This window comes from Ictalurus punctatus, chromosome 19, assembly GCF_001660625.3.
Source record: "Ictalurus punctatus breed USDA103 chromosome 19, Coco_2.0, whole genome shotgun sequence".
NCBI classification, from domain to species: domain Eukaryota; kingdom Metazoa; phylum Chordata; class Actinopteri; order Siluriformes; family Ictaluridae; genus Ictalurus; species Ictalurus punctatus.
This window is the reverse complement of record NC_030434.2, coordinates 24,328,938-24,343,937: the sequence shown is the minus strand read 5'-3', so window position 1 is coordinate 24,343,937 and position 15,000 is coordinate 24,328,938. Positions and strand designations below refer to the sequence as shown.

Below are 15,000 nucleotides of genomic sequence, written 5' to 3'. Positions count from 1 at the left end.
AAGTATTACTACTACTACTACTATTACTACTACTACTACTATTACTACTACTACTATAAGTATTACTACTACTACTACTACTACTTTTACTATTACTATTACTACTACTACTATCATTATTACTACTACTACTACTACTATTATTACTACTACTACTATTACTACTAATATTATTACTACTATTAATATTACTACTACTATAACTATTACTACTACTACTACTATTACTACTACTACTATAAGTATTACTACTACTACTACTACTATTATTACTACTACTACTATTACTACTAATATTATTACTACTATTAATATTACTACTACTATAACTATTACTACTATTACTATTACTATTACTACCAATATTACTATTACTCCTACTACTACTACTACTACTACTACTATTCTAGGGTACGGAGGCTTAGTGGTCAGCATGTTCGCCTCACACCTTCAGGGGCGGGAGTTCGATTCCCACCGTGTGTGTGTGTGTGTGTGTGTGTGTGTGTGTGTGTAGTTTGCATGTTCTCCCCGTGCTGTGGGGGTTTCCCCCGGGCACTCCGGTTTCCTCCCCCAGTACAAAGACATGCATGGTAGGCTGATTGGCGTGTCCAAAGTGTCTGTAGTGTGCGAATGTTTGTGTGATTGTGCCCTGTTCAGGGTTTACCCCATGCACCCTGGGATAGGTTCCAAGTTCCCAGTAAAGATAAGCGGTACAGAAAATGGATGTATAATAAGCTCTTCTGATAGTTTTGTAATAGAAATTTGCTTCCTTTTTAGAAAAAAAGGTTCTTTAACCAGGTTCTCTTAGCTTCTTAAAAGTGTTCTATGTGGATCTGTCTCTAATCATGAAATGCTGATATCATTACATATAACCATATATCTATTAGCACAGGTCAAACGTTACACGTCCATGTGTGGGGGCGGAGTCCGTGGAGGAGTCAGCGTAGAGGGAGGAGTCAGTGTGTTTGACACATGCCCTGATTCCCAAGCGTTTAAAGAGGAAGGAGGCGGGGCTTACCGTGCTGCCGTGTAGTGTGGGCGGGCTGTCTGGGGCGCGCGGCGAGCTGCAGTACGAGCTCAGGGGCAGGTGAATGACAGCATGTCCGTCAACCTCGTCATCGTCCAATCGCTGTCTGCTCGTCGCCATGACTACCTCTCCATCTGTTCCCCCATATGGAGAGGCTGGTCGCTTGGAAGACATCCTGGAAAAAAAAAACAACAAAAAAAAACGAGACGTACAGGAAGAGAGAGAGAGAGAGAGAGAGAGAGAGACAGCGTGAGTATGAGACGTGGTGGAAAGACACGGTAAAAAGATGTGACACACTAAATCATCATTGTCGACATCGTCATGGATACGTAAGCAGTTTGCTTGGCCTCTGATGAGTCTAACGTAAGGGGTCCAAGCACTGACTCAACAATAGTATTAAATCTGCTCTTAAAAATACAAGCATCAAATATTCAAGCGCTATTCTTACGAATCTACCTCAGATATCATAAAATGTTATGATTGCATTATTTTCATGCATGGATACTTCTAAACATCATGTGATGTTTATATAATTACAAATAATAATAATAATAATAATAATAAAAGTTCTATAAATATTTGTGCTATTCTATATTAAAAAACCCAGACATGCTGCTCTCTTATAAAAAGAAATTGTTCTTCAAGGGCCTAATAGATCATTACGAGTCACGTCCAAGTAATCCCCGAGCCACGTGTACGATCTGAGCGACAATTTGTTGCTACAAGACACACATTTGCCTGGTTATGTCTGTGTTTAAGCGTCACGCTTATTTCACGAGCAGCCAGCGTGCGTTAGTGAAGCCGTTTTTTTTTTCGGTTTTCAAGTTCTGCTGTTGTTTTAACTTCACTCACACACACACACACACACGCACACGCATCGACCTTGGAGGAACATTTACTGACAGTGGTGCTGCTACTGATGAAAGTGTGTGTGTGTGAGCTGATAGAACACATCTGCTGATATTACAAGGGAAAACTGTGAGACGAGACACTTTTGTGATACCTTGAGAGGAAAAAAAGGCTTCTATTGACTGAACATTCTCTCTCTGTGTGTGTGTGTGTGTGTGTGTGTGTGTGTGTGTGTGTGTGTGTGTGTGTGTGTGTGAGAGAGAGAGAGAGAGAAAATGGATATGCTGCAGTAATGGGATTGCATCTGGTTGACAACATCTCCTAAGTGCTTTCAGAGACACTCTTCAGCCTTGGAGGCTAGTGCTACCATGATCCTGAGAATAAAAAAAAACTGGATTCCTCTTCTGGATGCGAGGGCCGTCAATCACCTCGGCGTTTACTGCGGAGTTTAGCTCGACAAATATCGCCGCAAAAAAACAAACAAAAAAAAAAAACGCAACACACAAAAGTCACGTGACATCATCAGCCGAAGCCACATCGAGTACAGCGAAAAGGTCTTGTTTACCGACAAACAATTTCGCGTTTCGCAAATTTGAACAACAACAACAACAAAAAAACAACCCCCGCCGCTAAATCAAGCGTTTTTGGTCGCAACGATCACAAAAAAAAACAAAAACTCTGCGAAATCCTAGGAAGACATTACAGGCAACAATATAATTCAAAATGTACCTATTGAAAAGCAATATAACCGCACAATATACTGTAACTATAATATAAATAATATATAAAGCCGTGTTCAATTCTTGAATCTGATTGGTCAGACAGGTCGTGTCTAGGTCAAGCGCCGTAATTGATTGCAATATCGATATCATATCCTGTCAAATTCCTCATCAGGAGGAAATCGGACCGGAAAAAAAACGGCCGAAACGTAAACCGTAGCGACGATGCAAGCGGCAACATCGTTAAATCCACAGGAATGCTGAAAAGGGACTGTACACTATACTGTATAATGGAATATATACCACAGCGCTGTTAAAGTGCACCTATTATGCTTTTTCAGATATTCCCTTTCATGTAGCGTGTCCTATACGGAGCGGTTTCAGTGAAAATGTCTTCTTAGAAGAAGAAGAAGAAAAAAAATCGTGAATGTTTAAAGCAAAATCAAATCGAACGAAAACACGCATTTTATTTATTTATTTCAAAATAAGTAATGATATAAAAAAATATCAGAGAGGTTCGATCGGGAATCGAGGCTTTCTTTTTCAGAGCTCCCATTCCGATGAACTCAGTAAATATGAATGAAAAACAGGAAACAGAAAAGCCTTTAGGCGTGAGCTATAAAAGTGACAGGAAGTCATGTGTCTATATGGCTGTGCACCACTGAGTGGAGAAATGCACGTCACGTTTCATATTTTTAACACGCTTTAACATATTCTAACGTTAAAAAAAAAAAACATTCGCTTATTACTTTATAACGTCTCGTGATATCTCTAGCGTAGGAAAAGTAGTTAGTGTGTTTAGACCACGTGTGGAAATGTGTGCGAGTCGTTTTCAGTGACGAGTCATTTGTTCGTTCGAATGATTCGTTCAGATTCATTCAGCCTGATCGTGGTGACGCACCATCTACCCTCTGGGACTGATGATAACCATGAAACCTACGTATAACAGAAATATTTTGCGCCGTCAAAGTGAGCTTGAGATAAGGACACGCCCGGCGGAGTGTTTCGGATATGTTTTCGTATTTACGTATAGCTGTCCTAGTTTTAGACTAACGATTTTAATAATAATAATAATAATAATAATAATCGTACATGGCTCAACAGACTACTATTGAAAGCAGAAAAATGCTGAAAGGTCGATTCATATGAGCTCAAATGACTCTCAGTGACTCTCTCACAGGCTCAACTGACTCACTGAACATGAAAGGAGTGAGTCTGAATCATGAAGTCTTAAAAAGAAATCTCAATCATGATACTCTTTAAAAATAATAATAATAAAAAAAAGTTAAAAAAAAAAAAAAAAGGAATCCAAAGTTAGTCGGTTTTGATTCAAATCAGCAAGTGAATCAAATAAATAAATGACTCGGCACAAACCAGTAAGAATGATTCGTTCACGTTAGTAACTCGTTCGAAAAAGACAGAATCGTTTGTGAATGAAACATATCTTGTGTGATGTGTGTGATGTGTGTGTGTGTGTGTGTGTGTGTGTGTGTGTTGAGGGGGGGGCTGGGCAGGTCCCGTAGCTGTGCTAGTTCACACTGGGGCAGTAAAAGCAGTGGCTGCAGCTGTATAAACTCAGCAGCGGCACACGGCCTGTCTGCAACACCACCGGGATCTGTTTATTCTGCCTGCTTTCATTCTTACACACTGAGCCCTTTTGTTTCTGGCCTCACACACACACACACACATGTACACACATGTACACACATGTACACACACACACCTCAACCCTGCCTCATCAAGTCACCCTCAAACACTCGCACACTTTCACTCCAGGAGGAAAAACACTTCTCCAGTGTCCTCATCAAACACACAGTGTTATTTATATTTAAAAAAAAAGCTCCTCGTTCAGGTGAATTAGCTTCTGGATGGAGCTCCGGTTTGATCTCGGGCCCCGTAAAGCGCTCACACACACACACACATACCCTCACACACTTCCTCTCCGGCCCCACTGACACGAGGCTTTCACAGTTCCTCTTGAGCAATAAAACGTGTGTTTTCCTCCATGCCTTTGAAGTATAATTACTATACAATTCGGCGCGCCGGGTGAGCAGGTTATAGCCGCTATTTCATTGAAAGTTGGCAGACCTGCGCTCGTGGAGAGGCCGCGCGAAGCATTTAGAGCATCCAGTGATGTTGGGATTAAAAAGAAGGGGCTTTATTAAGTAGATAAATTGGCAGTGAAGCTGGTCTCCGAGGTCATAATTAGCGTCCATTAGCATAATTTTACTCCATCCTTCTGTGGCTGTCATAATGTCTGGCCTGCCAAACACACACACGCACACACACACACACACACACACACACATATATATACATACACTCATACACTCATACACACGCCGCCTTGGCTAAAACGGCATCACCGTTCCGGCTCTCGCTCATTATCTCCAGGTTGAATGCTTTGACCGTCGTCGATAATTTCCAGCAGGAACACAGCGCTTAACCTCCAGAGAAGACGATTATGTCTGACCTCGCGCAGGACACGGCGCGCTGTACGGCTGAACCGAGCGCACCGTGCCGTACAGCTACACAATGAAAGCTTGTCAGCGGTGACGTCATCCGAGCGAACGGCCGACTTTTACAGCAAAGGCCTGCCATGAACGACCGCACGTATTCAAAGCAACACAAAACTTTTTTCAGCCTGAGCGTGACGTTAAATGATATGTGCTTTTGTACGTTTTTACACATTCAGACAGCTTACCGTCACCGACGCCGGTTATTTAGCTAGCCGCTAAGCTACCTGCTGATGAACTAGCATATATTTGTCACAAGATTTTCGATTCTTACTTCAAGATACCCTTACTATCAAGATTTCTTCATCCCAAACGTTAGCAAAACTAGCAAACTAGCTCGTTTTTTTTTTTTGAATACCCGAGTCATACTTCCTGTTACCTCAACGACCACCGTTTGTTTAGCGCTAACGTTAGCAGACATTAGCTACCTGACAGCTTAGCACTAGCAAACTACATCGTGTTTGTCGCGACGGTTTAGTACCGAAGTCTCGTAGCGTTCTTAGCGCGTCGTGCCACACTGACTAAAACACAAACGAAATATATTGTCGGGGTTACCATAACAACTAGGATTTGTGTATCGCTGAAATTAGCTAATAATAGCTAGCTGGCTAACAAACCACAAGGAAACCAGCTCATGCTGTTATTGATCACCAGGTTTCAGTCATCTCATCAGCCTCATCACATTTACATCATTGCATTCGCAGCGATTTATTTCGCGTGGCAAAATATAATGTTACCATAGTAACCGATGTTTTTTTTTTTTAAAACACGAATCCTAGATAGCATAGGAAACTAGCTTGTGTTTGTCTCCAGAGTTTAGCAACTGAGTTTTACACCATCTTATTCTCAGTAAGTCATACAGCAGCAGCAAAAAAAACCAAAACAAACAAAAACACCAAAAACCTGTCAAAATATATTGTTGCCATAGCAACGACTGTTTGTTTAGCACTAAAACAAGCTAGCATATCTGGCTGGCAAACTTCCAGCTTGTAAACTAACTTGTGTTTGTCTCCAGATTGTAGTAAACTCTATAGTAGAGTCTTGTTTTACTTCATCGTATTTTCAGCAGCCAAAAAACTGTCAAAGGATAACGTTACCATAACAACCAAGATTGGTTTAGTGCTAACATTAGCTAGCATAGCTGGAAACTAGCTTGTGTTTGTCTCCAGATTCCGGAGTCTTGATTAACATCATCGTATTCTCAGCAGTGTTACCATAACAACCGAGATTGATTCATTAGAATGGTAACATTAGCTAACTTAGCTAGCCAGCTAGCTAGTAACCGCTAGTACAAAGTAGTCTCGGATACAGACGAGATCCTAATATCGTGTGTGTACTTTTCTGGCTGGAACCTTCAGGATCTTGAAGGCTGCAATCTGATTGGCTGACCCTGCACCGTGACCACACCTTCTTAAGGCCGACGTGGATGTACTGGACGTAGCAGACAGTTACGCAGCTAAAAGTCTAGCGAATAAACTCGAAGAATTTAGCAACAAAGTGTTTTCTTTTCAAGAATTTTCGGCTCGTCCGCGAAGAGGTTTAAAGCCGTGAAATATGGGTTAATCCTTTACAAATCATTTTTGAGTAAAAATAATTACGACTCAAATATTATGTGTTAGTATAATGTATTAGAAGACGTTCTGTCCTGTAATGGACTGTAAACCAGGAGCGTAATTGGCGCCACATTAAGTCGATCGCAGTGTGGATTTGCTACTAAATGGCAGGTCAGGAGGCTAGCATGCCAGGCTAAGCCGCTAACTCGCTGGGCTAATCGCTAGCCGCTAATGGCCACCCCGCCGGTGTGGCTCTTTCCCCCTCCTGTCCGCCTGTCCCCCCTGGCTGTGTGCTAAGCCGGCATTAAAGCCACGCTCCTCTCGTCTCTCTGCCTTCTTATGCAAAAATGCTTCGCCGCGCTAGTCGCACAGACACACGTAGCCCCCGTTAAAAAAGGGAAAAACTGACAGGGAAACAGACACGCTTATCTACTCGCCATCGGTCCGGGTGGTAGCAGCGCAGGGTTCTAATCACGACACCGTACACAAACGTAGACGCGTTACAAGCTCCAAAACAGATACGAGTATCTCGTACAGTACGAGTTTAAAAGTACCGCTGTACGGTTTCCTCGGGAAGGCAACCCGGAGACGTTAAACACGCGCATCACGGCCACTCGGGAACGTCGGACGCACGTTCGAGTTTTCCAAAGTGATTCTGAAACGGGTTAAACAGTCCACAGAAACCCTTTTTTAATGTCGACGGCTTTTCTTCATGGATGTGAGTGGCTGAGCTTGAAACGGCTCACGATGCATGTTTAATCAGTGAAACACACGCGCGCACACACACACACACTTTAAATACTTTACATTTACACAAACAACACGCGGTACAGAAATTCTTCAGGACTTCACACTTCTCACTTTTTGTTCTTTTCATATCTTTAATGTCAGTATTATATATATATATATATATATATATATATATATATATATCACTAATACAGGGTTCTAGATGGAAGTCTTTTTGCACACAAGACCCTTTTGGAGATCTTTAAGCAGGACACAAGAACCCGCCACGATTCTTCCGGAGACTCTCGTACCTGTCTGTGTTTCCGCAGGTCGTCCCGGACGTTAGGATTTTGGTCTGAAAGAGCGGTGTGTTAATATGTCAGTATGTCGCTTTGCATTGTACCGCCGCGCAAACATCTAACCTGTAAAAGTTTACGTAGAAGTGTAAAAGTAATGTTCGGAAATCGGACGACGGGAAAAAAAAAAAAAAAAAAAGTGATAAAAATATTCTATTTAAAAAGAAAAAAAAAAGAACGAAAAAAGGAAAGGAAAGGGAAAAAAAAACAAAACAAAAAAAAAACACGGGGTGCCAAAATTTTCGCACAGCGTTTATTCGCGACGGAGAGGCCCTCCGGGATTTTGCGATCCCTGCGACATATTCGGAGCGGCGTGCTCCGCAGACCGCGGGCCCGAGACGTGTCACGTGACGTCCGAGTGCGGCTAAAAGGTCTCGTTTACCGACGGACGAGACCGTGCGGAACGATTGCGAGCGCGATTTCGCCGGTCCGAGTCGTTTCTCCGGGCAAAAACAAAAGCGCAAAAAAAAAAAAAAAAAACTCTCACGGATTTCGAAAGCGTCTGTGGCCGCAACAATCACGTAAAAAAAAAAAAAAAAAAAAAACTCAAGAAAATCGATTCAATACAATTTTATTCGTATAGCGCGTTTAACGATGGACGTCGTCTCAAAGCGGCTTTACAGAAACGTATAAAGACAGGATGGAGATTTTAAGTGTGTGAATTTATCCGTATTGAGCGAGAAGGTGGTGACGGTGGTGAGGGAAAAACTCCCGGAGATGATACGAGGAAGAAACCTTGAGAGGAACCGGACTCAGAAGGGAACCCGTCCTCATCCGGGTAACATCCTGCATGGACTGCATATACATATATATATATATATATATATATATATATATATATATATATATATATATATATAGATATATATATTGATATTGTTCATATTGTTATCGTGAACATTCCTTTCAAACCTTCGTTTCTATCAGGTTCGGAGGTTCAAAAAATGTAGCACAAGGACAATTGTCAAGGACCAGCGATGAGACGGCGATATGCTGACAGGTTGTGACGTAAAAAAAACCCCAAATGTCAAGTAAGGATTTTCCTCTGATATAAGACGTAAAGATGAACGGAAAAAAAACGCAACGGTTCGTACGTCGAGTTACGAAAAGGTAAACGGTACGGCTTGACGTTAGCGCGGGAAACTTTTCCACGTATACGTGCCGGGGCGGTGGTGTCTCGGTGCTTAAACGCTCTGGGTGACTGATCAGAAGGTCAGGAGGTCGAACCCCGGCACTGTCGCACCCTTGAGCGAGACCCCTACCCCTCGACTGCTCGGTGTATAAATGCCAGAATGCATAAAGAAGTAAATACCGACAGTCGGAAGACGGAGATATACCGATGTCTCTCGTTCTTGTTTGTCGACACGACTTTTCCGGAACTGTCGCACCATCGTCCCTCGCTCGTCTGTTTATTTATTTATTTATTTATTTATTTATTTATTTGGAAAGCGTTTGACGCAGTTTCAGCCTTGTTCTGTGTTTTTGGATGGTACCGAGGCGAATTCCTTCACCGAGTCAAGCGGGTGATGATGTCAGCCGGATGTGACAGTTCCCTTGTGTGTGTGTGTGTGTGTGTGTGTGTGTGTGTGTGTGTGTGTGTGTGTGGGAAAGCAACAACGTGTTTAAAGTATCGAACAATGAGGCCTTTTTATATTCTCGTAGATAACAAGAGCTCTGGCGCAGCGACAATACCTCAGCATTTACATACACATTAGACCTTAAGGACTGCTCTCTCTCCTCTCTCTCTCTCTCTCTCTCTCTCTCTCTCTCTCTCTCTCTCTGTCCCTCTGATAGCTCCAAGATGACTCTTTATTTAGGACAATCGCCTGTTTATGTGGAACTGGGAGTTATTTCTCTGCGTCTCTCTTTCTGTGGAATCCTTCTGCTTCATGGATATTTATAGTCCCTGTTCTCTCTCTCTCTCTCTCTCTCTCTCTCTCTCTCTTTCTTTCCTTCTTGTAGGGATGAACAAAAGTGTCTTCTGTACGTCTTCAGGTGATGAACAGGACTCCGTGGCACTAACCCACTAGTAGCCCATCCTCACGGAAGCGTTCAAAAACGTATCGGACTCGCACGTCAGTGCCGATCGAACGCATTCCGCACTAATCAGACTCGTACACGTTTTTCCAAAGACATATATACTGTATGACGGGCATGAAAGCTCACACACACACACACACAGGCACGCACGCGCGCGCGCTTGCGGAGCCGTAACACAAAGCAGCCTCTGTGTTTCGCCCCAGGTTGTGGGGGCCACCCCGGTTTCCTGTCCAGCCTTTTCCACAAAAGCCAAGAGTCTAATGTCACTGTCATCCATTAGCATTTAGACATGGAGGTGAAGTCACACACACTTGGTTATGTGTACGGTTAACACAGAGCTATGTGTGTGTGTGTGTGTGTGTGTGTGTGTTTGTGTGTTTGCTTTTGGGCAGAACAGAAGGCACCGGCCAGCTCACAGTGCCTACAGCTTACACACATGCGCACGTTTGCCAGCGTCTTTTAGTCATCGCATCAGCCGTCTGCATGGCTTCCTGTCGTTTTCCCCTCTCGTCTGATCGTCCCTTTCTTTATTTATCTATCTATCTATCTATTTATTTATTTATTTATTAACCGCCCGTCGCGCGCTGACTCACACGGCCGTGACTTTCCCCGACATTTTGCGTCCGAGGGTTTCCACGCGTCCGCTACGCACACAAGACGGGCACACGGCACGGATCTCCGGCCGGAAAAAGAAAAGAAAAGAAAAAAAAAAAAGAACTTCCCCTTTTTAATTTTTTTATATTAAGCGCAAAAAAAAAAAACAACAAAAAAAAAACAACCACAAAAAAAAAAACAACAAAAAAACTAAACGAACCGACACACACACACACACACACACACACACAGACGGCATGCCTTCAGGGCGACCGAGTCACTCGGTGACAGGAGTACGCCGCCGCTTTGACGTTCCTGGCGTTCCGGAGCGTCGTTAGGAGCGTACCGTCGGCGTCGTCGATCAGAACCTCGTCCTAGAGTACGCTCCGTTTCTATTACTTCCACCGTGGTTAAGTCAAATCAGTAAAATCGATCGATGATATACCACGACGGGATGAATAAGCGGACGATAAACCCGTAGGAAGGCGATCAGACGCATGGGATCGTCTCCGTGGATCGAGGAGCTCTTGCTTTGGCTTGTAAACTCTTGTATAAGGGGGGAAAAAAAAATCTCTCGTTACTAATCCCACCGTTCTCGAGCAAAATAATTCGCTGAATAAATAAACACGCGTTAGGATGAACGATTAACGAATAGACCTGGCGTTTAAGCCATCGACACGAACAGGTGCATGTCGTCTGATCCAAACACGCTCTCGCTCTTCGTCTCCTAACCTCGTTACCCGGTCTCGTTTCTATCCCTTTCACTCCTGTGATTAAAAAAACAACAAAACAACAACAACAACAACAAAACACACGTTAGATTAGTTTTTATATTTATAAGAGCTACGGAAAAAAACACGCTCTCGTATAAATAACCGAATGAACAAACCCGGAGTTTAAGGGATTACGAGCAGATCGTCGACGCAGGATCACGAGCTCACTCGTGGACTCATAACCAGGTCTCGTTTCTATTCACTTCCCTGTACGGAATTAAAATATATCTGTATTCACGGCACTTACTGAATGATACACGTTAGGATGAATAACTAGATAATAAACCTAGTGTTTAAGGGATTAAGAGTGACGACTGAGGGGCAGATCGTCGACGCAGGATCACAGTCACACTCGTTGACTCATCACCAGGTCGCGTTTCTATTCATTTCACTGTACGGAATAATAATAATACTAATAATATATATGTATATATTTATATATATTTATATATCTTTAGAGCACTTACTGAATAATACACGTTAGGATGAATAACTAGATAATACAGCCAGCGTTTAAGGGATTAAGAGTGACGATTAAGGCGCAGATCGTGTGCGTCTGATGAAAATGGCGTTCTTCGAGACGAGGCGTTTAACGAGGCGTCCTTTTCTGTTAGTGACTGTCCTAACAGTCCGGCGTGGTTACTGATCGTATGATGCTTAACTGAATAATCGACCTGGAGTCGAAGCGATTAACGGTAACGATTAGGCGCACGTCGTGAAAGATCTCACGCTCTGAGGAGTTAAACTCGTAGCCAGGTCGCGTCCCCGTGCGTCTCGCCGTACTTCCTTCCGGACGATTCGGAGCAGTTGATAAACAACGCGGTTTTACGATCGACCTGGAGGCGAAGCCATTACCGGTAACGGTGAGGATCGAAATCTCACGGAGGTTTGTTTGTGTTTGTTTTTGTTTGTTTTGTTTTAAAGAATGCTTTAGAGTAGCCGTTGGACGCTTTTTACGCTTTACGACGAGGAACTGAATAATACGCCTGAAGTTTAAAGGGGTGGACCGTAATGTTTAGTAGCACTTAAAGTCGATTTGAAATAATAGAAAGCTGTGTATGGTTAAACAAGCGCGCACACTGTTCAGCTGTAAAACACACACACACACACACACACACACACACACACACGCTTCGATTCAATCCACCCTTTCCTGAAGTACCTGAGTGTACAGAGACTCTATTGTGCAGGCCGGAGAGGACGTACCATATAGGCTACACACACACACACACACACACACACACACGCGCGCGCGTGCGCGCACGCACGAACACTCCTGTCTCTTTCCCAAGAGTGACACAAACCATTTACCCGAACAGCCACTGATTTTTATTGCTCTACCAGTGATGCAATGCTCATCTCTGACTTCTGACATCTGACCCACGACCTCTGACCTCCTGTCATATGACTTCTGGCTCATTAACCCCCATACCCTCGCCTGTGTGTGTACGGACCGACAGACCGAAGGCCAAACTCCAGGACTCGATCGGATCCCTCTCCCTGCCGTCGGTGGACTCCGGGGTCAGCTGACTGCCAGAGGGAGGTTTCAGAGTGGAGGAGGAGGAGGAGGAGGAGGAGGTGTAGGGAGAGAAGAGAGAAGCTTTTAACATTCTCCTCTGGTATTCTTCATTCCCTCGTTCACCCTCCACCCCGCCCTCCTCCCTTCCCTTCATCCCCAGCATGGAGACATGGTTATCAAGGCTCTGTGAGAAAGCACAATATGGGCCAGACAAAGGAGCCAGTCTGCACTCAATAGGCCACAGTGGATAAAGAGACGAGAGAGGACAGAGAGCCAGAGAGTCCATCAGACAACCCAACACACACACACACACACACACACACACACACACACACACACACAGCAGAGTTAACATCGCACCACCGCACTTCATCACAGAGGAAGTTACGCTCCTGTGTGTCAGAATCGCAATAATCTCATAAGAACATCACAACGACCAGCCGCCGATTCCATTACACAACTTCGCTACGAGGCTCAGCGCTTAACCAACAGACATTCCTGAAGAGGCTGGAAAGGAGGAGAGAGAAAAGGGAAAGAGGTGACAAATGGAGCGGTGTAAAGTCTCTCACTGTCTCTGAGGAATGTGACAGTTTGGTCATGAAATGTCCTGTCTGTTTTCCTTAGAGGAAAAAAACCTTCGAATCTTCTGAAGCTATAACAACAACAACAACAACAACAACAACAATAATAACAATAATAATAATAACAACACCAATAATAATAATAATAATAACAACAACAATAATAATAATAATAATAACAACAACAATAATAATAATAACAGTAATAGATGTTATTGTTGTTGTTGTTATTATTATTATTATTATTATTATTATTATTATTCACTAATAAATGATTCTCATGTTACATTCTAATTTCTTCTCCCTGTGGTATTATTTTTCTTATTCATTATAAATCCTACTCTTCACTAACTGCTCTGAATTATGAATCTCGGTGCGAGGATTTACATCCTGGAATATTAAGGGATTCAAATTAAAAAGCTTGGAAATCTTTTTTCTTTTCTTCTCTTCTCTCTCTCTCTTTTTTTACATTTTTTTTTTACATAAATATCAATAATGCATTTGAGAGAGAGAGAGAGAGAGAGAGAGAGAGAGAGAGAGAGAGAGAGAGAGAGAGAGAGAGAGAGAGAGAGAAGAGAGAAAGCTTTATTAAGAATTCCAACGTGTTCCCTAACCCGGCGATCGCATTTACATCCCGTATCATAAAAAATAAATTCATAAATAATATGATAAGAAAAAAATTAATAAATCGTACTTGTTTAGAATTTGTCCTTACTAATGACTTAATTTAAAAATTTTTTTAAAAAAATGTAAACAAACATTTCAACAACAGAAGTCAGCACCTCTCCAGGCGCTTCCGGAGAAACTTATAATCAAGACCCAAGCTAGGTATGAACTTATTACTCAACACATAAATAGATAAACAAATCAGAGTAAACGATCATAGCTGCCGTGTTAGGCGTTTTAATACTGCATTTATTTATTTATTTATTTATTTATTCATTCATTCATTTATTTATTTCTTCTCCTCGCGCGTGAAATGACCGAAACGCGGCTGTGAACGCAGATGAAATGAAGAAAATCAAATTCCGTTCATGACACCGGTTCGAAACAGAAGTTGAAGCGGACTTACAGAGACGCAGCCATCGGGACGGAAGAGACGCGCGGACGAGCGCTCACACGCGCGCGCACACTCTCGCACACACTCTCACACGCACTGACACGCCGCACGCGCGCGCTCTGCTGCTGCCGCTGCTGCTGCTAAACACACTGAGGAACCCGGCGCTGTCGCTCGCGCGCCTGCTAAACACCGACACTTCATAAACACACACACACACACACGCGCACACACACACACACACACACACACACCCTGCGCTTGCTCCTTCACCACTGATGGAGTGCATTACTCGAAAGCAGAACTGAAGCATCCAGCGTCCTCTCTCTCTAAGTCATTGTAATCCTCACTTTTATCTCCTCACCCTCTGCTTTTCTGTGTAATCCTTTCCATTTTTAATTCCTCATAGCTGTTGTTATCTCTCTCTCTCTCTCTCTCTCTCTCTCTCTCTCTCTCTCTCTCTCTCTATCTTTAACTCCCCCTCCACTCTTCATTGCTGGATGAATGATTTATTGAAAACACATTTTTTTTTTTTTTTTTTTTTTTTTACCCGTCATACAAATGTGTTCCTAATTCAGGGATAAAAACCCGCCGAGTTTATCTGCGAACAAAAGATTAGTTGCATCTGGCAAAACAGCGCCGTTTGCTAATGCAATAAAAATGCGCAGCGCGGTGCTAAAAATGCGC

General features: G+C 42.9%; 1 protein-coding gene across 6 annotated transcripts in view; it reads right to left on the bottom strand.

Moving 5' to 3' along the window:
• sox5 (SRY-box transcription factor 5) overlaps positions 1-15,000 on the bottom strand; it is a 278,008-nt gene that overhangs the window by 100,508 nt on the left and 162,500 nt on the right. For all 6 annotated transcript variants that reach the window (XM_053688041.1, XM_053688042.1, XM_053688043.1 and 3 more), the window contains one exon: positions 1,019-1,202. In XM_053688041.1, coding sequence (XP_053544016.1) covers positions 1,019-1,202 — 184 coding nt within the window. The remainder of the gene's footprint in view (positions 1-1,018; positions 1,203-15,000) is intronic.